Source organism: Typopeltis vanoorti, chromosome 8 (genome assembly GCF_054136105.1).
Source record: "Typopeltis vanoorti isolate ZY-2024b chromosome 8, IOZ_Tvanoo_1.0, whole genome shotgun sequence".
Taxonomy (NCBI): domain Eukaryota; kingdom Metazoa; phylum Arthropoda; class Arachnida; order Uropygi; family Thelyphonidae; genus Typopeltis; species Typopeltis vanoorti.
Genome location: NC_143556.1, coordinates 19,111,346 through 19,136,702, shown reverse-complemented (window position 1 = coordinate 19,136,702; position 25,357 = coordinate 19,111,346). Strand labels below are relative to the sequence as shown.

Sequence of the window (25,357 nt, the reverse complement as noted above, 5' to 3'; positions counted from 1 at the left end):
TAACCCTATCTAGCTTTCAGAGACTGAGTGGGCATTTCAATCTCCACTGGTAGCCAATCAGAGATAGCTTGCCCGTTTCTATCACTAATTATAGGTGGCACTGATAAAGACACAGGAAAACAAGTGCTGTTAGGGTTAGGTACCAACAGATGGTACCTAACCCTAACAGGATATGTTACTGTCTGAAATACTGTGGGTTCTATAGTCGATTTTCTAGAGTTTACGGCACGAAAAACCCGAGTTTCCAGGAGAAAAAAAAAAACACTTGCCAGAGATAGACTAACTTGGGAACCGGTCAAAGACAGGCTTAGAAAAAGTTCCTCTAGTTGGCGACTAGACTTGAACTATAAGGCTATCTTCACCTAGTGCAGAAGATGAAAGTGCCATTTCAACTGAGCTATCCAGGCCTATTTTTCTATGCCTAAATTCCGGGTTTCAGGAGAAAATCTTCCCACTACTGTACGAAACTTGCTGTGTTGCCTTCAATTAAAAAGGTTTAATAAATGATTTTTTTGTCGTAGACGGTATTTGAATCCAGGTCTTTCCAATCAAAAGAAATGGACAAAACCAATTGAGCTATGGAGGAGCCTATTAATAATAACACTGAAATTAAATAAAAACTATTTTAATTCAAGACCAGTATTTTTACTAAACAGCAAATAAAGCATTTTCTAAGATAAAGATAATTTTCTGTTTCTTACTCAATTTACAAAGTAAATTGAGTAAGAACACAAAATATCAGTCAAGCATTGAAATATTTTAACCCGCTCTCTAGGCACAGTCAAAAGTGGTCTTTTATCTTATTTATTGAATTATTTAAGCATATAATTACATTCTCCCAGTTGTAATTATATGTTGACCAGGTATTCAGTATTTCGCCACACAGCCCCGACACGATTGTTATTTACCGTAAACTTCCAGATCACAGATGACAATCTTTCTTATACCATCTACAGAGACAGCACATATATTAACAAATATCTGGACATAAATCACCACCACCATGGCATAATATAAATATTTACATATAGAGCTAGAGCTATTTGCTCAAATGACAATACTGTATACTAAAAAAAAAAAAAAAAAAAAAGAATTAGAATAGACATTTAATAATTTCACCAACAATGGTTACAATCCTGTAAAAAATAATAAATCATAAAACCTTGAATAAAACCAGACTAACTATTAGAGCAATTAGATCACTTCAAAAAACAGTAGTAAATCCTTATATTAAAGGACTATTTGAGCAAAAAACAATATCCTCAATAATTAAAATATTCTCAATAAATTTTCAAACTGCCTATAAAAACCAATTTTAAAACTAGCATCCCTTATCCGCTCTCCAAAAGATGAAGTTTACACATTATGCACAGCCATACAGAATCAGTAGCGGAACAGAGAAGAACACCAAAATTATACAGCTACGAACTAATATGGGCATAGTTTAGTAGCACACTATGTGTTAGGCACAATATATGCAGCTACATGGAGAAATAGGGTTGCACTAAAAAGTCACAGTTATTTTAGGAATTTACCTATGTTCTTCTATAGAGCTATACAGCATGTAGGAAAATGCATAACTTAAAGAAATGTGGATGTAAAACTTCCAGCATTTGGAAGACTGTAATTCTACATATAAATCAACCAAAATCCTGTCCCCTTGCCTGTGCACAAGAGAGTATATTCAAAATATTTGAATGCTTGCTTGCTTGATATTCTGTATTCTTAGACTTTGTTTACCTTTATTATCTGTGTCCTTGAAAATGCCTCAGTTACTGTAGCTAAATATTGGATCAACCCGGAATATGCTGTGCAGAAATCTGTCAGCATAGAACTAGAACTGTGCGCAGAGAGTTGTATGCCTTATGTTACGATGGCAGAGCTGCTGCAAACAAGCAGCACATCACCCCCCCCCCCAATGCCAAATGACTTTTGGACTGGTTGCTTTCACACCGTTCCCGGATCATAGATGATTTGAAAAGGGTTCTGTGGAGTGATGAATCATGCTTTCAAATGTTTCACTCTGATAGTCGTTTTGGATCTGGAGATTACCCAAGGAACGGTACTGGCATGACCGCATCATTCCAACTGTCAAGTTTGATGGCCACTTGGACACCTTCGACAACTTCATGCTTCCGACGCTGTGGAAGTATTTTGGCAGTTACTCTTGCATGTTTTAGCACGACAATGCTCCATGCCGTACTGCACTTCGTGTCCGTGACTGGTTTCCACAAAAAACAACATTGAAGTGCTGGACTGGTCGACTCAGAGTCAGAACCTCAATCCCATTGAACATATTTGGAATGAATTAGAACTCCAAATTCGCTCCAGACCACAGCGGCTGTCATCAGCATTGGCAATGAAGGTTGCTTTTCGGCACTAATGGAAGAATATTCCTGTTGCGATGTATTTGTTGAAAGCATTCCCCGAAGGGTTGTTGCTGTCATGTATGCCAAATGTGGTCCCACTCGGTACTAGAAATGTAATTAAAACATTTCTAGTACTGAGCCATGGGAACTAATCAAAAGAAGGCGATTGGAAAAACAAAGAGACACAAGGACCGAAGAATACAAGAGATTACATAGAGAAATCAGAAGAGCCATCAAGCAAGACAAGGAAAAGTTCTATACTAATAAATGTGAAGAAATAGAGTTCCAGATGAGAACGCATAATTATAAAAGGATGTTTTATTTAGTTCATGACTTAAAGCAGAAGTTTTGAATGTCATCAAAGACAGGAATGGATCATTATTAACAGAAGAGTTGGAAATCAAAAACAGATGGAAAGAATACTGTGAGGAACTGCACAGCAGAGTGGATAAAGAAAATGTGGAGTCCTCCCACCAAGAAAATTTTGATTGGGAACCTTCTCCCCTTAGGCATGAAGTTGAAAGAGCAGTTAAGCAGCTCAACAGCAAGGCCCCAGGTGCAGATGAAATCCCAGCAGAGTTAATTAAGGCTACAGGGGATGGAGGGAAAAGAGTGTCTCATAGATTGATTACAAGGATATGGGAGACAGGATCATGGCCTAGAGACTGGAAGAAGTCAGTTTTCATACCACTACACAAGAAAGGTGATATGAAGGCATGCAAGAATTATAGAACTATTAGTTTGATATCTCATGCAAGCAAAATTTTATTAACGATCATGCTAAATAGGATTTAGCCCCAGGTGCAGATGAAATCCCAGCAGAGTTAATTAAGGCTACAGGGGATGGAGGGAAAAGAGTGTCTCATAGATTGATTACAAGGATATGGGAGACAGGATCATGGCCTAGAGACTGGAAGAAGTCAGTTTTCATACCACTACACAAGAAAGGTGATATGAAGGCATGCAAGAATTATAGAACTATTAGTTTGATATCTCATGCAAGCAAAATTTTATTAACGATCATGCTAAATAGGATTGAGGCCAAAGTTGAGGCAGAGATGCCCAAGGAACAAGCAGGTTTTAGGAAAGGTAGGGGCACCAGAGATCAGATCCTTTGCCTTAGACAGATCATAGAAAAATATAAAGAATTCAGACTCCCTCTGGTAATGTGTTTCTTAGACTACTCTAAAGCTTTTGACTGTGTTGAGCATGTGAAACTGTGGGAAGTAATGAAAAGAATGGGTTTTCCTCAACACACTATCAGGTTGATAGCCAAATTGTATAAGGAACAAGAAGCCACAGTAAGAACAGGTGTTGGACTGACTGACTGGCTTGCTTCAAGTTGGAAAAGGAGTTAGACAAGGATGTTTACTTTCTCCTCACTTGTTTAGTATATATGCAGAGGACATCATGCGTGAAGCATTGGATGAGCGCAGGACAGGAATTGGATAGGAGATAGATTGATCAGTAATCTGAGGTATGCTGATGATACAGTACTCCTTTGTAATGACATGGAAGAACTAGGACTAATTCTTAACAAAGTTAACAAGATCAGTAATAACAGAGGACTTCAACTCAATTCTAGCAAGACAAAGATCATGGTTCTCAAAGGAAAAACAAACAGAAAAGCTCTTGAGAAACAAGTGTACCTTAACGGAGAAAGAATTGAGGAAGTCAGCAAGTTTGAGTACCTGGGATCCATTATTAATGTGAAGAATTGCTGTTCAGAAGATGTCAGAAAAAGGTTAGGAATGGCTAAAACATCAGTCAGAGACCTGTCTAAAATCTGGAAGGATGGATCTATCTCCATGGGAACAAACTTCAGGATTTTAGATGCAGTTGTTTTTCCAACAGCGACTTATGGATGCGAGACTTGGAACCTAAAGAAGTCAGATAAGAAACGGATATCTGCTTTTGGGATGTGGTGTTACAGAAGGCTGTTGAGGATATCATATACTGAAAGGCGTACAAATGAATGGGTGTTAGAAAAGATTAGTAAAACTTTAAGGCTCCTTAAGGATATTGACAGAAGAAAGTTAAAATATTTTGGACACATAGAAAGGATGAAAGGAGGACTTATCAGAACAGTAATAGAAGGTAAAGTTCCTGGAAAAAGAGGCAGGGGTAGACCATCAATGAGATGGATGGATGGCGTGTGTGTGGAGTGACTGATCTTCAGAGAGTTGAGGCTGCCAAAAAAGCAAACAATAGGACTAAATGGCGAGGCCTGGTTTCACACCAGGCCTCGCCATGTAGTCCTATTCCATGTATCCCCTCCCCCCCCAAAAAAAAAGAGAGAGAGGGAAACTTTGATACCACCTAGTTGGAGGATATTGAAGTCAAGAAAAGATGGAATGAGACTGGAAGGCCACTGAGCCTAACTCTTTGAAAGGATAATGATGATGAAAAAAATTTTAATATGATAATCTCATTAGAAAATTGACTAAAAGTATACCCAGCTAAAAGTAAAACTAATAAAGAATAAATTTTTGGACCAAGTTAATTCTTTTACTTATTGGCCTTTAGATGAAGTAATGAAGAAAACTTTTGAAACTACCATACATGGCACACATAACAAATGATGAGATTAGATGGAAAATCTGCTCCATTGCTAGAACTCAAGAAAATATCATTACTAAAACATGTTGGAAACAGTGCTGGTGGCTGGGCCATGTAGCTAGATAGCATACCTAAATTAGCACTAGAGGGCTTGACTTCTGGTAAAAAAAAACCTGGAGGTAACTTAAAATCATCTAGGATAAATAATATTAAAAAATGGACTAATTCTTTGTTCTCCACATTGTTAAGAAGATCACAAGACAGAAACACCTGGAGAGAGTATGTTAAGACTGTCACCTTATAGTGCTCCAATGGTCTTCATAGACTATGGATGAAGTAGAAGAAGAATCCTTTTACTTATTTATGATGCATGATTACATATAAAAATGAAAAGTAATGGTTTGCAGGTATATTACAGAATCTCTCTCTCTCTTTCTCTCCCTAAATAGGAGTAATAAATTCTGCACTTAAGTCTAACCAGATGCAGTTACATACTAGATTAAAAGTTAATAAAAATGATGTGTGCCAAAACAAATATTTGGAAGTAAAATCTGGACAACAAAACAAAAAAGATTAATGACAGCTAAAGTTAAATTTATAAGAAAGCAACAAACAGTATCCTATTTGATTATAAAAGAAATTAAATAAAGAATTAAACAAGAACCAGAACAGAGAAATAGATATAAACACAATGGAGGTGAAGATATTAGATGAATGCAAACAGATTGTTTGAAGATTCACAGACAGTGGATAGTGTACCCACTCTCCAGCCAACAGGCTGCGGATTTGAATCTCACTGAGCTTGAAAAGATAGAGAAATTTTATGTAGGCATCAGTTGAATTTCATTGACCAGTTTGGAACCACTATCCTCTTTACTCACAGTCTAGTGCCCTAAAAAAATTCCATGTTTGGAATTTTTTGAATTATGTAAAAATATATAAAAAACGTTAGCCCACCTGTAGGTGTAGAACCATTTGTGGATGGGACTTACAATTTAAAAAAAAAACGGTCTAAACTATACAAAGAAAAGGAGATCAGGTCATCTTTTAAAGAAACCAAATAGCTTCCGATCTATAAGCCAAAATAGGCCATAATAGATCATCAAAATTAATGTTGATGATGGAATACACTGTGTGTGTGTGTTTATATATATATATATATATATATATATATATATATATACTGAAATTTCTCTTTATGACTTTGCCTTTTGATGTTCTCTGAATTGATGGCCTCTCACTGCTTTCTTCTTTTATGATGTCCATGTCAGAAGAAGCTATCAGTTATTTTGTTACTCAGTAGGAAACTTGCTCATTGAACTATTCTAAAAGATAACATTTAAAGTCTAATTATTTTATTGTGCTCTAATCTGAATATAAAATTAATATGCTTTGCTTTTTTTTTTTTCCCAGATAGTGCAAGACTTTATAAGGCCTGGTGGAATAGGAGAAAAATTGTACAGCCTTCTAGAACAAAGAAGAAATACGCTTGAAAACTGGGTATGAAGCTGTTTGCATTTCAGATGATTAGGGAAAAAAATTAATCTGGACTACACAATGCTTTTTTTTTGGATTCAGTTTAATGGACTTAAGCGTTTAATTTTGGTATATTATTAGAGCTTTATTAACGTGGTTAGTGTACTAAAGTGTTTTATAACATAATCTATGTCGGAAGTCGCCGCTAGATGAATTCGTAATGAGTAGTGTTCGTGCAAGCTCCAGATAAGATAAGTATCATTTTCAGTTATCGATACAAATTACTTAATATTGTGTAGTTTTGTTTTGTTTGCCTTGCGTATTTTAGTGCGTCTATTTTTGGTGTGTTATAACGTTTAGTTTCACAAAACACGTTACAGATAAATATGGCACCTGTGCGTCGGAAAATGGCGGCCAGTAATGAAGGTTCGCCATCGTTATCAAAGAACGGTAGCATAAAAGAAATGAGTCAGTGTACTAGCTGTGAAATGTACGCTTTGCGGAGTGCGGTCGGAGTGTGGTTAGATGATGATAAAGGATTGAATGTGTGTAGAAAATGTAGGGAGAATGCGGAATTAAGTGTATTTCGGATCGTGAGTGTGATATTTTTGTCAACCTTCAAAATGAAGGATATAGGGATATGACAAGAAACGGCAAGGTTGTACATGAAAATTGTGAGAGTGTGAATGTAGAAAGTATGAATGATAGTATAAATGGTTTCTCAGAAAACAAAAAAGATGAGATAGATGCATTGAGTGAGATCGCGTTGTTGAATAGTGCGATAGAAAGAGCAAAACAGCAGCTAGAGTGCATGAACAAAAGTAGACTGAATGAACCAACCAATAATAAAAGGTATGACAGGAAAAATAGACGTATGAATGTGAACATGAACAAAATGAAGGATAGAGTGCTGTATGGAGACTCGTTAGTACGAGGTGTGTTAGTAGAGGATTTGACCAAATCGTACCAACCTGGTGCGACCATAAAGGACGTAACTGCGTCTATTAGAGAGCAAAAGGAAAGGGTGAAAGAAATGATTGTTGTGGCAGGTACGAATGATTTGAAAGGAGATAAAATGGAAATGATAGAAGACCTGAATGAATTGTTTGAGGTAGCAAAAGAAAAGGGTGAGAGAGTTAGAATGATTAGTCTTTTGCCACGGTATGACAGTGAAATGTTTAAAAGGAGGGCCATAATTGCAAATGACTTTATGCGTGGGTTATGTATGACGAGTGGTGTGGAATTTGTGGATGTGTGGAGTGAGTTTGATGTGCGAAAGAATCTATATAAGATGGATGGCTTGCATTTGAATGGTTACGGTGTAAGGAGACTTGAGAAAGTGTTGCTGAATGCAGTGGATGTGCAAATTCAGGGAAACTAGATTTATTAGGGGAGGGGTAGAGATACAGTCGTTATGGAGGCAGTTGAATGTAAGAATGAATATAATATGCCAGAGCAAATAAGGACAACAAATCAGTGTGGGATAGTTAATATAAGGCATCAAGGTAGGGTTGGGGCTAATGGGGGTCTTAAATTCATGTACACTAATACTAGGAGTATTAGGAACAAGAAGGAAGAGTTTTTGGCCATGGTTGGCACTTCCAGACCACAGGTTATAGGTGTGAAACATGGCTGACTGTAGATGATATAACTAGTGGGATTGAATGTGACGGGTATAGTGTGTTCAGGAATGACAGAGAGAATAAAATGGGGGGAGGAGTATTGTTGATGATAGCTGATGAGCTCCAGCCAAGGAGAATAGAAGTTGAATTGCAGGATAGAGAAAAGAGCACATTTGAGGCCATTTGGTGTGAGATTGTGGCTAGCAGAACTAAATATACAATTGGGTGCTGCTATAGACCAGGTGATGGAAAAGATGGTGGTGACAGTATGCACAAGCAAATAGAAGAAATGGGTGGAAGGAGGGTGATTATTATGGGAGATTCAACTATGGTCGCATTGATTGGAGTGAGGAGAGGACACACGGGAGGAAGGAACTGGATTTTATGCGGTTATTAAGGGATAACTATCTGCGACAGCATGTAATGGAAAATACTAGGGGTCAGAGAGTGCTTGACCTAGTAATTACATCTGAGGATTTGGCTGTAACAAATATGACCACATTGCCACCAATCGGTGAGAGTGATCATAGGGTCTTAACTTGGGAGGTGGCTAAAGGTGTAGAATTTTCAATTAAGACAGGGTACATGTGGAATTATCGGGCTGGAAAGTATGACAAGCTTAGGAGTTTGATTGGTTCAGTGCCATGGCATGTACAACTGCAAGGACTAGAAGTTGATAGTGCATGGGAGGTAGTAAAGAAGTGCTTGCATGAAGCAATGGCTGACTGTATACCTAGAGTCCGAATAATAAATCAAGTAGGGGTTAAATGGATGAATAACACCATTAAGCTTGAGTTGCAAAAAAAGAAACAACTATGGAGGGAATTTAAGGAGACGGGTGACCGGCAGGCACATGAACGGTATAAAGCGCAGGCAGAAGCGTGACGAGTGTGGTAAGAAAAGCAAAAAAGGATTACGAAAGAACATTGGCCATGCAGGCTAAAGAGAATCCTAAACAGTTTTTTAGATATCTAGCAAGTAAAAGGAAAAGTGTACATGGCAGATTGATTTTAAAGAATGCCGATGGTAGATAGGTAACTGAATCAGTTGAGATAGTTGAGTTACTGAGTGAGCACTTTGCAAAAGTATATCATCCAGGTGGTGACATTGCAGAAACGAATAAACCAGTAGATTATACGGGAATTGTGGTTAATGAAGTGGAGGTGAGTAGTCTATTGCATAACCTCAATGTCAATACATCTGTGGGATTGGATGGTATACCAGCTCGTGTTGTACGAGAAGCAGCTAAAGAATTGTCAGTACCCTTGACCATTTTGTTTAATTTGAGTCTCGGGTCTGGGTTAGCTGGGTTAGTCCCGAGGGGGTGGAAAGAGGGGAAAATAGTTCCACTGCATAAAGGTGGTTCCAAGACTGCTGTTGTAAATTACCGACCGATTAGCATATCAGGAATCATTGTCAAGGTCTTAGAGAAAATAGTCAAGAGGAAAATACAAGATTGGATAGAAGAAAATGGGATACTGTATCGGGGACAGCATGGTTTTGTGAAGGGTAGGTCATGCCTCAGTAACTTGCTCACGTATTATAACACAGTGACGGCTGAACTGGATAAGGGTAATGGGTTTACGGTGATTCTACTGGACCTTGCCAAGGCCTTTGACAGGATTCCACATGGAATTCTAATCAGTAAATTGCAGCATATGGGAATGGACATAGGGTTGGTGAGATGGATAGGAGGGTGGTTGACGGAGAGATATCAGAGAGTGGTTTACTCGGGAGTAGAGTCCACAAGACGGCCTGTGACTAGTGGTGTGCCACAAGGATCTGTTCTTGGACCACTGCTGTTTAATTTGTTCATAAATGATATAGGAAATGATCTGAGAGGAACAGTTCATTTGTTTGCGGATGATGCGAAGTTGGGTAGGGCAATAGTGAATGCAGATGACGTCAAAATTTTGCAGGATGATTTGGATAGATTGGAGGTCTGGGCTAAGGAGAATGGATGTCAGTTTAATGTGGCAAAATGTAAGGTTATGCATTTTGGGGTGAAAAGATTGGCAGCAGTTTACTGCATTGGTGGAACCCTGCTCCAGGAAATTGATGAGGCACGAGACTTAGGAGTGTTGGTGGATAAGGAATTGAAATTTAGGGGACACATTGCAAAAGTGACCAAAACAGCTCATCAAATCACTTGGTTGCTGAAGAATACGTTGACAAGCAGAGACAAGCAGGTTATTGTTCCTCTCTATCGAGCTTGATAAGACCCCATCTAGACTACTGTGCTCAGATTTGGTCACCTAGGTTTCTTCTTGATGGGGAGGAGGTGGAGAGGATCCAGAGGCGAGTGACCAAGATGATAGCAGGTCTGTGGAATGAACCGTATGAGAACAGGTTGAGGATTTGTGGGTTGCAAAAATTGGTTGATAGGCGGAGGAGGGGAGATATGATTGAGACATTCAAATTACTGAAGGGTTTCTATAAAATTAATTCAGAAGATATTTTTGAGAACAGGGCTGGTTGTGGGAGGACTAGGGGACATCCATGGAAACTGGGCAAAAGTGTGGTTAGTAAAGGTGTTAGAGCTGGGTTCTTTACTTTTAGAGTAGTGAATGAGTGGAATGCGCTCCCTGAGTCTGTAGTGGATGCTGTGACAGTGAATGAGTTTAAGGCGAGGTATGATAGATACTGTATGAATGTCAGATAGTTGTGATGAATATGATTTGGGCCTCCCTTGATGAGTCTAATGACTCCCTGGAGTTGCCCATAATAATAACAATAATAATAATAATAATAATAATAAGTTGTAGAATCTAACATTGCAAAATCATGGTTATTATTATTACCACAGAAAATATATGAAATTGTGAAGACTCATTGCAGGAGGTCCACTTTAGGCATCATAAAATGTATTGTATTAATTCTTAAACTCATTCACTCTCTGGAACTTTCCCCAACTTCTCAGGTAGCGTATTCCATGTAACTACTCTCCATGCAAAATACCTATTTCTCACTTCCTTTTCACCATTCCCTTGTGTAATATTCAGTGATGTCTCCCAGTCCTTGCCCCTTTCTCTGGCCTTTAAAAATATCTTCCCAGTACCAATCCAATAAATACCTCTCACCATCTTATATGTCTCAATCACATCACTGATCTGTTTTTTATCTACAGCAGATTAGATATCCTCAGGCTATTCTCATAGCTTTTGTTTCACAGTCCTGATGTACCCTGTCTAAAGTTTATTCATCTCCCCTCAAATCTCAGCTGTCAGATCTAAGCACAGTAGTTTACATATTGTTTGATCAGGGCTTTATATAAGGGAACCACAAACCATATGTTTATCTCTGTTAGTCAGTATTCTTCTTACCATTTCAGTAGTCCTCTGAGTTGTCTTCACAACATTTGTAGTTTGTCCTCCAAACTTCAACTCCTTATCTACTAATGGGAGCAATAATGGATAAGGAATTGAGATCTCCTCTGCTTCCTCTAGTACGGTCCATTTTCACTAACAGAATATGCAGCTTTCCATCTGTAGATCTCATAGTTCATAATCTTACATTCTAATTACATAATTGGCATATCTACTCATTTACGATGCTTTCCACACTACTTTTATTTCCTGTCTATGTACTCTGCTCTCATCCAACATTTAATGGCACAGTTAAAGCCATCCATCACAATTGCCACATTTTCATCCTATATCAGAATTTTGCTGACACCTTATCACCAAATAATTTGCACATTTATTGCTGTGGCACTTACTGGCAATCTACTAAGTGGCACATGGCCAAAATCTGAATCTACAGTCCAGCTTTTTGCCATTGACCTTCAAATTCCAGTGCCATTCTACTTGTGCTTTCATTATTATTATTACGTTTATGACTCCAGACCTCTATGAAGTACAGACTCTCATACAAAAATATTATTGAAATATGCCTTAAACCCATTCACAGTTTCTACACTCAAAATATTCTCCATGCGAAGAACCCGATCCTCACTCCCTTATACCCTCCTTATACAGCTTCTAAGAAAGGCCTCGTGTTCTACCTTTGTCTCCCACTACTCTGTGAAAAATTTCCTCCACATCTGTTAACAATCCCTCAAGTTTTGCAAGTTGCATTCCTTCAATCTTTACTCGTATCCCATATTCCAAAGACCTTAAACTTTCCACCCCTTGCCAACTTTATGGAGACCTTTGAAGGAAAACCCTTAAACTTTGTCCCATATAAACTCGCTGTTTGGCTACTCTATGTGAATGATGTGTTAGCCACATGGCCTGGATACACTCCACGATTTCTCAAAGCACTTAAACGATTAACACCGCAGGATTCCAGCAATACAACAACTGTCCATGTTTCCTAGACACTCCAATGCCAGCCTGGTGGATCCCTGGCTTTCTCTGTTTACAGAAACCCCACACATACAGGCAGATACATTAACCAACAGTAACTACCCCCCCCCCAACAATATGGGATTATTAAAACCCTATATAACAGGACAAAATTAATCAGTTCAGATAACAATGCCTTAACTACTGAACTTAACCATATCCTTAACACCATCTTAGCCAATGGCCTACCTTACCTTACCTATCTTCTTTGCTCCCTACAAAGCATAGGGCCTCAACCATTGACTTCCACCTGACTCTATTATTATTATTATTGTTCCGGGCAACTCCAAGGAGTCGACAGACTCATCGAGGGAGGCGCCCTAACATCGTGTCAAGAACAACTATTTGACACTGACACAGTATCTATCACACCTTGCCTTGAACTCATTCACGGTCGTAGCACCCACAACTGACTCTGGAAGCTTATTCCACTCATTCACCACTCTCCAAGTAGAAAACCTAGCTCTAACTCCCTTGTCAACCACGCTCGTGCCCAGCTTCCATGTATGGCCTCTAGTCCTCCCACCACCAGTCATATTTTCAAAAATATCTTCTGGATCAATCTTATAGAAACCCTTCAGTAATTTGAATGTCTCAATCATATCACCCCTCCTTCACCTATCGTCCAATCTCTGCAACCCACAAATCTTCAACCTATTCTCATAAGGTTCATTCCACAGACCTTCTATCATCTTGGTCACTCGTCTCTGGATCCTCTCCACTTCCTCCCCATCACGAAGAAACCCTGGAGCCCATAACTGGGCACAGTGGTCCAGATGGGGTCTTATCAAGGTTCGGTACAGAGGAACAACAACTTGTTTGTCTCTGCATGTGAAAGTATTTTTCAGAAGCCAAGTGATTTGATGAGCTGATTTAGTCACTTTTGCAATGTGCCCCCTAAACTTCAATTCCCTATCCACCAACACTCCCAAATCCCTGGCCTCATCAATCTCCTGGAGTATGGTTCCACAATGCGATATACTGCTGCTATTCTTTTCACCCCAAAGTGTACATAACCTTACACTTTGCCACATTAAATTGACATCCATTTTTCCTAGCCCAGTCCTCCAAACTATCCAAATCATCCTGTAAAATTTTGACATCCTGTGCACTCACAATTGCTCTACCCAACTTTGCATCATCAGCAAACAAGTGAACACTTCCTCTCAAATCCTTTCCTATATCATTGATGAACAAATTGAAAAGCAGTGGTCCAAGAACAAAGCCCTACGGCACACCACTAGTCACAAGCCGTCTTTTAGACTCCACTCCTGCATAAACCACTCTCTGGTATCTCTCCTTTAACCACCCTCCTATCCATCTCACCAACCCTATATCTATCCCCATCTGCTCCAGTTTACTGATTAGGGTTCCATGTGGTATCCTGGCAAAGGCCTTGGCAAGGTCCAGTAGTATCACTGTAAACCCATTATCCCTATCCAGTTCAGCCGTCACTGTGTTATAAAATGTGAGCAAGTTACTGAAACATGATCTACGTTTCACAAAACCATGTTGTCCCCCATACAATATCCCATTTTCATCTATCCAATCCTGTATTCTTTTCTTGACTAATTTCTCTAAGACCTTGACAATGATTCCTGATATGCTAATCGGTCAGTAATTTACAACAGCAGTCTTGGAACCACCTTTATGCAGTGGAACTATTTTCCCCTCTTTCCACCCGCTCGGGACTAACCCAGACCCGAGACTCGAATTAAACAAAATGGTCAAGGGTACTGACAATCCTTTAGCTGCTTCTCGTATGACACGAGCTGGTATACCATCCAATCCCACGGATGTATTGACATTGAGGTTATGCAACAGACTACCACTTCATTCACCACAATTCCCGTATAATCTACTGGTTTATTCGTTTCTGCAATGTCCCCACCTGGATGATATACTTTTGCAAAGTGCTCACTCAGTAACTCAACTATCTCAACTGATTCAGTTACCTCCCTACCATCGGCATTCTTTAAAATCAATCTGCCATGTACACTTTTCCTTTTACTTGCTACATATCTAAAAAACTGTTTAGGATTCTCTTTAGCCTGCATGGCCAATGTTCTTTCGTAATCCTTTTTTGCTTTTCTTACCACACTTGTTACCCTTCTGGCCTGCGCTTTATACCGTTCATGTGCCTGCCAGTCACCTTTCTCCTTAAATTCCCTCCATAGTTGTTTCTTTTTTTTTTTTGCAGCTGAAGCTTAATGGTGTTATTCATCCATTTAACCCCTACTTGATTTATTATTCGGACTCTAGGTATACAGTCAGCCATTGCTTCATGCAAACACTTCTTAACTGCCTCTCATGCACTATCAACTTCTAGTCCTTGCAGTTGTACATGCCATGGCACTGAACCAATCAAACTCCTAAGCTTGTCATACTTTCCAGCCTGATAATTCCACATGTACCCTGTCTTAATTGAAAATTCCACACCTTTAGCCACCTCCCAAGTCAAGACCCTATGATCACTCTCACCAATTGGTGGCAATGTGATCATATTTGTTACAGCCAAATCCTCAGATGTAATTTCTAGATCAAGCACTTTCTGACCCCTAGTATTTTCCATTACATGCTGTCGCAGATAGTTATCCCTTAATAACCGCATAAAATCCAATTCCTTCCTCCCGTGTGTCCTCTCCTCACTCCAATCAATGCGACCATAGTTGAAATCTCCCATAATAATCACCCTCCTTCCACTCATTTCTTCTATTTGCTTGTGCATACTGTCACCACCATCTTTTCCATCACCTGGTCTATAGCAGCACCCAATTGTATATTTAGTTCTGCTAGCCACAATCTCACACCAAATAGCCTCAAATGTGCTCTTTTCTCTATCCTGCAATTCAACTTCTATTCTCCTTGGCTGGAGCTCATCAGCTATCATCAACAATACTCCTCCCCCCATTTTATTCTCTCTGTCATTCCTGAACACACTATACCCATGACATTCAATCCCACTAGCTATATCATCTACAGTCAGCCATGATTCAATAATACCAATAACCTGTGGTCTGGAAGTGCCAACCATGGCCAAAAACTCTTCCTTCTTGTTCCTAATACTCCTAGCATTAGTGTACATGAATTTAAGACCCCATTAGCCCCAACCCTACTTTGATGCCTTATATTAACTATCACACTCTGATTTGTTGTCCTTATTCGCTTGGGTATATTATATTCATTCATACATTCAACTGCCTCCCTAAGGACTGTATATCTACCCCCCCCTTAATAAATCTAGTTTCCCTGAATTTGCACATCCACTACATTCAGCAACACTTTCTCAAGTCTCCTTACACCGTAACCATTCAAATGCAAGCCATCCATCTTATATAGATCCTTTCGCCCATTGAACTCACTCCACACATCCAAAAATTCCACACCACTCGTCATACATAACCCACGCATAAAGTCATTCGCAATTATGGCCCTCCTTTTAAACATTTTGCTGTCATACCGTGGCAAAACACTAATCATTCTAACTCTCTCACTCTTTTCTTTTGCTATCTCAAACAATTCATTCAGGTCTTCTATCATTTCCATTTTATCTCCTTTCAAATCATTCATACCTGTCACAATGATCATTTCTTTCACCCTTTCCTTTTGCTCTCTAATAGACTCAGTTACATCCTTTATGGTCGCACCAGGTTGGTACGATTTTGTCACATCCTCTACTAACACACCTCGTACTAACGAGTCTCCATACAGCACTCTATCCTTCATTTTGTTCATGTTCACACTCATACGCCTATTTTTCCTGTCATACTTTTTTATTATTGGTTGGTTCATTCAGTCGACTTTTGCTTGTACGCTCTAGCTGCTGTTTTGCCCTTTGTATCGCACCATTCAACAACGCGATCTCACTCATTGCATCTATCTCATCTTTTTTATTCTCTGTAAAACCATTAATACTATCATTCACACTTTCTACATTCACACTCTCACAATTCTCTGGTACAACCTCGCTGTTTCTTGTCATATCCCTATTTTCTTCATTCTGAAGTTTGACAAAAATATCACACACACGATCCGAAATACACTTCAATTCCTCATTCCCCCTACATTTTCTACACACATTCACTTCTTTATTATCATCTAACCACACTCTGACCGCACTCCGCAAAGCGTACATTTCGCAGATAGTACACTGAATCATCACCTTTACATTACCGTTCTTGAAAGAAGATGGCAAACCATCATTACTGGCACCCATTTTCCTTCATACTGGAGCCATTACTAGTAACGTATTTTATCAAATTATAAATTATAAACAGCAAAAACACACAAACAGACGTACTAAGATACGCAAGGCAAACAAAACTACGCAATATTCTTTTTTGATCTCTTTCCAGGAATGTCCCAGCCATCTTGCCTCTGTTTCTGGTTCTCTTCTCCATGTTATCCTGGGTAGCTAATGGCTACAATCCCCCAAAAATCCAGAAAATATTTAAACCAGCTCCATGCCAACAGTAGGAATCATACCAGTGACCTGTTGGTTGGAGAGCTGAAGTACATCATTGGTCAAATGAGTTGGCAATTTACTCAATAATAGCAGTTATCTGTGACATACTTTGGGATTATTGAGTAAGTGAAAGGATTACCTTTTCAATGAAAGGCATTAGAAGCTATAGCAAGCCTGTTGTAAAATTCCCAATAAAATTCTGTAATCAAAGCTGAGAGCCTCTACCAATTCCATATATCTCAGGTACATCCAAAAAACTAAAAAAAATGTAAGAAAATATGGCATCTCTTCTGTGCTGCTCCAAAGATCAGTCACTTTCCCTAGATCTACCTGGAGTATACCAGGTCTCTTCCAGTTGCAAATTGTCCCACTATAGCCAAACAGGCAGGACATTCCAACCTTGCCAATATCAGGATATATAAATACAAGGACTGCATCCAGTTTCACAATACACCAATTACAGCAATCCATTGCAAGGGCTATGCAAATTTTAGCAATATTATCCTTTTAAGTCTCTGTTCACCATCACTCAGATTTCTTATCTCTTCCATCTCTTTAAAAATTTCCCCATTAATGTATACTTTGCATTCCAACCTTGCCTGGCAAATTTCAAGACCATGCGCTTTGCAACATTAAAATGACATCTTCGTTGACAAGTTTTAAGGAGGATCCAACCCTTCATCTTGAAGGGTGGGAATCCTCCATTAATATACACAATTCTGAAGTTACCAAATTTAATATTTGTCCCTTAACACTTTTTTTAATGTGCAGTGATGACTCACTTTCCTGTGAAAGGCTGTAATCTGTCATACATTAGTATTGTGGATAGGCAAACGGTTATATAATCAAAATTCTGCTCTTGAGACCAAACATGAAATTTTTTCAAGCCACTTCACGCTCCCAGTATTTTATCACCAGGTGATGAAATTCATTTACCATCTAATGACTCACAAACATCCATGCCAACAGTAGGAATCATACCAATGACCTGTTGGTTGGAGAGCTGAAATACATCGTTGGTCAAATAGGTTGGCAATTTACTTGATAATGGCAGTTTTCTGTGACATACTTTGGGATTATTGAGTAAGTGAAAGGATTGCTTAGTGTTAGGAAAAGGAAATCCTTTCAATGACAGGCATTAGAAGCCACAGAAAGCCTGTTGTAAAATTCCCAATAAAATTCTGTAATCAAAGCTGAGAGCCTCTATCAATCACCACATTTTTGGATATATGTGTGTGGGTGTAGGTAGATATACAGTATATACAGGGTGTTCGGGATAAATTTGACAGTTTCGTAAGGAAAAATAAAATCTTCTTTTTATCTATTAAATTTAATGATTTGACAAAAAAACATTACAGGCAGAGTTAATTACAATACTATCAACAAGATTTACTCAAAATAACCACCATTAGCATCGATCACAGCTTCAATTCTGCTTCGGAACCTCGAACAAGCTGATGCTACAGTCTCCCTGGGAAGGGCCGCAAAAACTGTTTTAATTTTATCCATTAACTGGGCTTTTGTATTACTGGAAGTGCGGTTGGTGTCTTTTTCAACTGCGCCCCATACAAAATAATCCATGGGGTTAAGGTCTGGGGAGTTTGGAGGCCAAACATTTGGACTGGTGAAGTCGTAGAAATTTTCAGACAACCATTTTTGACTTTTCCCAGAGGTGTGGCAAGGGGCCGAATCCTGCTGCCATACATACGGCCTACCATTGGCTACCCATGTTATCCAGGGCTTGACTACAGTTAGCAACTCCACGAACAAAGCCCGAATTCCAATGGCAGGGTTCTTCAACCCCTGTTCCTGCAGATTTGCGAGGAATTCTGCTGTACGAACGCAATCAGATCGTCTGCTAGGGATCTTTCTTCTTGCTACATCCTCGTAGTCACCATTGCAAGAATCTAGTTCATGCCTGATTGTTTTTACTGTATTCAGGGAGCATTGGGCAGCAGTCGTAATATCCTTATTTTGATGGCGGGCACGAATCATCATGATACAAGTTATTCTCTTCCATGATTCAGGTGGGTTCCAGCTATCCATCCTTTCTGACATCTTGTATATGAATGAAGAAGGGTCCAAACTTTTAAATGAAGAGAAGTGTGTGTTAATACATGTAACTTACGGAAAAATATAATTAATTATAAATATGTCAAATTTATCCCGAATACCCTGTATATATATATATATATATACAGGGTGTTCGGGATAAATTTGACAGTTTCGTAAGGAAAAAGAAAATCTTCTTTGTATCTATTAAATTTAATGAATTGACAAAAAAACATTACAGGCAGAGTTAATTACAATACTATCAACAAGATTTACTCAAAATAACCACCATTAGCATCGATCACAGCTTCAATTCTGCTTCGGAACCTCGAACAAGCTGATGCTACAGTCTCCCTGGGAAGGGCCGCAAAAACTGTTTTAATTTTATCCATTAACTGGGCTTTTGTATTACTGGAAGTGCGATTGGTGTCTTTTTCAACTGCGCCCCATACAAAATAATCCATGGGGTTAAGGTCTGGGGAGTTTGGAGGCCAAACATTTGGACTGGTGAAGTCGTAGAAATTTTCAGACAACCATTTTTGACTTTTCCCAGAGGTGTGGCAAGGGGCCGAATCCTGCTGCCATACATACGGCCTACCATTGGCTACCCTTGTTATCCAGGGCTTGACTACAGTTAGCAACTCCACGAACAAAGCCCGAATTCCAATGCCAGGGTTCTTCAACACCTGTTCCTGCAGATTTGCGAGGAATTCTGCTGTACGAACGCAATCAGATCGTCTGCTAGGGATCTTTCTTCTTGCTACATCCTCGTAGTCACCATTGCAAGTCTCTAGTTCATGCCTGATTGATTTTACTGTATTCAGGGAGCATTGGGCAGCAGTCGTAATATCCTTATTTTGATGGCGGGCACGAATCATCATGATACAAGTTATTCTCTTCCATGATTCAGGTGGGTTCCAGCTATCCATCCTTTCTGACATCTTGTATATGAATGAAGAAGGGTCCAAACTTTTAAATGAAGAGAAGTGTGTGTTAATACATGTAACTTACGGAAAAATATAATTAATTATAAATATGTCAAATTTATCCCGAACACCCTGTATATATATATATATATATATATATATATATATATATATATATATATACAGTATATGTGTAAGGGTATATATACATACACACACACACACAAACAGTTCTACACAATTGTTTACTTTGTTGCTCCTATTAACAATTTTCTTTCAAATTAATCTGTTGGCAGGAGAATATCGACCTAGAGAGAGATGAGTAGTGTGATAGAGGAGGATAACGAGCAAAATATAAATGAAAAAATAAAAGTGGGGAGTGTGGAAAGTTTGAACCATTATGAAGTTTTTGGAGATGGTATTAGTTAGTAGGATGAATGGTGAGAAAGAGTGGGTAGCTTGCAGAGAGAGAGAGAGATGCACTGAAAGAGGAGGTGGAATGTCTCAGGATTGAGTTGAGAAGTGTCAGAGATGAGATTAAGTGAATGAAAGCGATAAATGCAAGGCAAATCAGAGTAGGAGTGAGGGAGAGAGTTGTGGGAATGATAGAATAGGCAAGGATAGAAACAGTAGAAGACAGGATAAAGGAGATGAATTGGTGGCGCTGATAGCATCAGCCTGTCTGAAGATTATTTGGATCTCTAAGACGTGGTTGACAGAAGATGATATAATAACAGGAATAGAAGTAGCAGAGTGCAGCATTTTTTGACAGGATAAGAAGGGAAAACGTGGCGGTGGAGTACTGCTTATGATAAGTAATGATTTATGTCCTCTCAGAGTGGAGACTGCTTTGGAGGGCAATGACACTAATGGTTTTGAAAGTACAGTATATGGTGCAAGGTAAAAGTGGGCAAGACAGGATATTTAGCAGGGGTGTCACCACAAGCCAAGGAGCACAGAGGGTGAGGAGCAGATGTTTAGGCAGTTGAGCTTGGAAAGTGCAAGAAAAATTATTGTTATGGGAGATTTTAACTACACCAGTATAAATTGTGAAGAGGGATATTCAGGGACAAATGTTTTTAGGCAACATGTAGTAGAAACACGAGGTTCAAGAGTTTTGGATTTGGTCATAGCATCAGAAGAGTTGATTATAACTGAGATGGCATCTCTTCCCCCAGTTGGAGTGAGTGACCATGTGGTTTTGACTTGGAAGATGAATAGACATGCAGGGGTATCAAACAGAAAGGAATATATATGCAAATATAAGGCAGGTGATTATAATAGTCTTAGATATCAACTTGGAGCAGTTCCATGGAGGGAGGAATTGGAAGGCCAGGATATCATATTAGTGCTTGGGAAATTGTGAAGGACTATTTGTTAGCATCAATAGTGAGCTGTATACCATGACTGAAGAGAGAATGCAATTTGGTGTAAAGTGGATGACAAACAATATTAAACTGGAACTGCAGGTGAAAAAGAGGTTATGGAAGAGATATAAGGAGAGAGGCAGACAGCAGATGCAGGAGGAATATAAGATTCATGCCAGGAGAGTGACTAGTATGGTAAGGAAGGCAAAACTGGAATATGAGAAGAGATTGGCCCTAAGATCCAAAGAAAATCGTCAGGAATTTTTACTATGTGGGCAGTTGGAGAAATGATTGTTGAAGAATGACATTGTGGGATAAAAATAGGAATAGAGTTACTTATTATTATTATTTCACACCTCCAGGGAGTCCATAGACTCATCAAGGGAGGGCACCTGCTCTACAACTCTGACTCCACCAACTCAATTCACCAACTGACTGCAACTACACCATCGCCATCTACTGCCATCCACCACCACTGGTATTTCCACAGACAATCACAAACATCCATGCCCATGGCAGGATTTGAACCCACAGCCTTTTGGCTGAAGAGCAGATACACTAACCACTTGGCCATTCAGGCTTGCAGAGGACATAGTGGAGCTGTTCAGTGAACATTTATTGGAGTATTTCATCCTAGAGAAGTAGGTTTTAATACTATAGGGACAGAGCAGGTTCGAGATTTCGAGGTGCAAGAGGAGAGTGTGTTTCAAATAATGAGTACTCTGGATGTCAATAAAGCAGTGGGATAGAATTAAAGCACAGGTTTTCAGAGAATGTACTAAAAAACTGATGGCTCCATTGACCTGGCTTTTGAATGAAAGTCTGGCCATGGGATAGGTACATAAGGAGTGAAGGAGGGTAAGATAGTACCATTACACAAGGGCAGTAGCAGACTGGAAGTGTCAAACTATAGGCCAGTTTGTGTTTCATCAGTAGTTACTAAGATCTTGGAGAAATTAGTGAGGGACCATATACAGTATTGGGCAGATGAGGGTAATGTTATCTCTGAGAGTCAACATGGATTTGTTAAGGAGCACTCTTGCTTTGGTAATATGATTGCATTTATAATTACTTGACAAGAGCAGTTGTATGAAGGAAGGACATATTCTGCCAATTGTTTGGATTTTGCAAAAGCATTTAACAGGGTACCACATGATAAGCTGATATGTAAGTTGCAGTACATGGATTTAGATGTCAGGTTAATGAATTAGATTCAGGATTGGCTATCTGATAGGTATCAGACAGTTGGGTATGGTGGTGCAATATCAAGGATGCAGAAGGTTAAAAGTGGGATCCCACAGGGCTCACTACTGGGACCTGTATTGTCTAACCTTTATTATCAATGACATTGTCAGTGGATTGCAGAGGGATATTCAGTTGTTTGCAGATGACATGAAGCTAGGAAGGGTTATTTGTAATAGTGCAGATGTGGTATCCCTCCAAAAGGATTTGAATAAACTAGACAGATGGGCAAATGAATTGGGAGTATTAGTTTAATGCAGCCAAATGTAATGTCTAGAATTAATAAATTAAAGACTTAATTCTGTATGTTAGTCAAGTAGATAATAGTTTAATATCCGACGTTTCACTGACTGATATTTATCAGCATTTTCAAAGGATACACTGGTAAGCAATAGAAAGTAACAAAAACTAGGAAACTAACTGACAATTCTAAAAATTATATAAAGTTATCACTGTTTGTGATACAATGATATAATACGCGTGTCGCAAGTACAGTGTTTTATTTGTTGAGAAATTTGTTGTAATTTTCATGAAAGTTCATTTCTTTTTGGTTAAATGATCTGATTAGAGTTTTCCATATATCTGGTAAGATTAGGCCTTGATTCTTATTTAAGTTCCCTTTTGAACAGGCGACTGTAGCAGCTTCTTTAACTGTTCTGGAATGGTAGTTCTCTTCTATGTAGGGCATATGGCTCATATCCCATTCAATATTATGGTTGGTAGATGCAAAGTGGGAAGAAAGGCCTGATATATCCTGTCTGTTGTTCCTTACATAGCCTATGTGTTCCTTCTTTCTTGTTTCAAAACTTTTAGATGTCTGTCCGATGTAATTAATACCGCATGAACATGGTATGCTATAAACTCCAGAGTATTTGTAGAAAGGATGGCTATCTTTCAGTGATCTTATAAATTTTTGAATGGTCTCGATAGGTTTGAAGGTTACTCTGATATTATATGGTTTTAGAAGAAGAGCTAATTTTTTGGATATGGTACTAACAAATGGAATTGTTTTAGAATTGATGTATTGGGTTTCATTTCATTGTCTTTGCTGTATGTCACTGAAGAGAATCTTATTGATGATTCTTTAGGGTAGCCATTTAGGGATAGATCTCTGGATATTTTCATTAATTCTTCTTGTAAGTTTCCAGGGTCTGTGGTACACTGTATAACTCTTTTTTTGAGCATATGGATAATGCTGAGTTTCTGGGATATGTGGTGAGACAAGTCGAAATGAAATGGAGGTAGCGTCTTGTGTTAGTATGTTTTCTATATACCGACAGGTTGATGCTATGGGATGTGAGCCATATGCCCTACATGGAAGAGAACTACCATTCCAGAACATTTTAAAACGTCGCCCGTTCAACAGGTAACTTAAATAAGAATCAAGGCCTAATCTTATCAGATATATGGAAAACTCTAATCAGATCATTTAACCAAAAAGAAATGAACTTTCATGAAAATTACAATAAATTTCTCAACAAATAAAACATTGCATTTGCGACACGCATATTATATCATTGTATCACGTACAGTGATAACTTTATATAATTTTTAGAATTGTCGGTTAGTTTCCTAGTTTTTGTTACTTTCTATTGCTTACCAGTGTATCCTTTAAAAATGCTGACAGATATCAGTCAGTGAAATGTCTATTAAACTATTAAACGGATATTAAACTATTATCTGCTTGACTAACATATAGAATTAAGTCTTTAATTTATTAATACTAGTGGTCAAGAAAAAGGTCATAATAGTAATGTCTAGAAGTTTGGGATCCATTGATGAGAGGCTTCATACTCTGTTGGAGAACCTGTACTGGAGGAAGTAGGGGAGGCAAGAGATCTGGGGCTTATGATTGATAGAAACCTGAAATTTAGGGAACATATTGCAAAGGTGGTAAAAGTAACCCAGAGGATTGCTGCAATACTGAGAAAGACACTGATCTGCAGAGATAAAAGAGTTATCATTCCATTGTATAAAGCCCTGATCAGACCACACTTGGACTATTGTTCTCAAATTTGGTCTCCAGGATTTGAAGGGGATAAATTAACTGTGGAAATGGTACAGAGGCAGATAACAAAGATGGTTTCAGGACTGTACAATGTTAGTTATGAGGATCAGCTGAGGGAATGTGGACTGCAGAGTTTGGTGGATAGAAGAAGGAATGGTGATATGATCGAGACTTTTAAACTTTTGAGAGGTGGTTACAGGTTTGACACTGGGGAGTTCTTTCGCTTGGTTCAACAATAGGAAGGAGTGATGACAAGGGGCCATCCCTGGAAGTTACGAAAGGAAACTGTGATCAAGAGGATGAGGAATGGTTTCTTTGCATGGAGGGTGGTTGAACCGTGGAATACATTGCCTGATAGAGTGGTGATAGCAAGAACAGTCAATGAATTCAAGGAGTGGTATAATAGACTTTGTGTTTTTTTCTATAAGGGCCTCTCACGATGAGTCTTTTGACTCTATGGAGGGCTGAATATTAATAATAATAATAATAATAATTATTATTATTAAGATTCAGCCCTCCATGTAGTCAAAAGACTCGTGGAAGATATACACACACACAAAAAAAAAAAAACTCATCCAACCATGTCTTAAACTAATTCAATGTCTCTACATTCAGAACAGCTCAGGCAATGCATTCCACTCACTAGCCAGTCTCCATGTAAAGAACTTCTTCTGACTCTTCTGCTCACACCCTCATTATACAGTTTCTAGGGATGGCCTCTTGATCTATCTCACTCTCCATTTTATATGAAAAATCTCTTTAATGTCAACCTGATAACAACCTTTCATTAACTTATATTAATCAATCATATCTCCCCTTTCCCTCCTATTCACGAAGCATTCAAAATTACATTCTCTCAATCTGTCTTTGTACTCCACATTCCAAAGATCACTGACCATCTTTGTGAATCTTCTCTGGACCCTTT

The 25,357-nt window shown here is 38.7% G+C and overlaps 1 protein-coding gene across 1 annotated transcript in view; it reads left to right on the top strand.

The window, feature by feature from the left end:
• The window catches only part of LOC150103773 (carnitine O-acetyltransferase-like), a 179,270-nt gene that overhangs the window by 32,558 nt on the left and 121,355 nt on the right, over nucleotides 1-25,357 (top strand). The window contains exon 3 of the mRNA XM_090397071.1: nucleotides 6,342-6,428. Within this exon, the coding sequence (XP_090253197.1) occupies nucleotides 6,342-6,428 (87 nt within the window). The remainder of the gene's footprint in view (nucleotides 1-6,341; nucleotides 6,429-25,357) is intronic.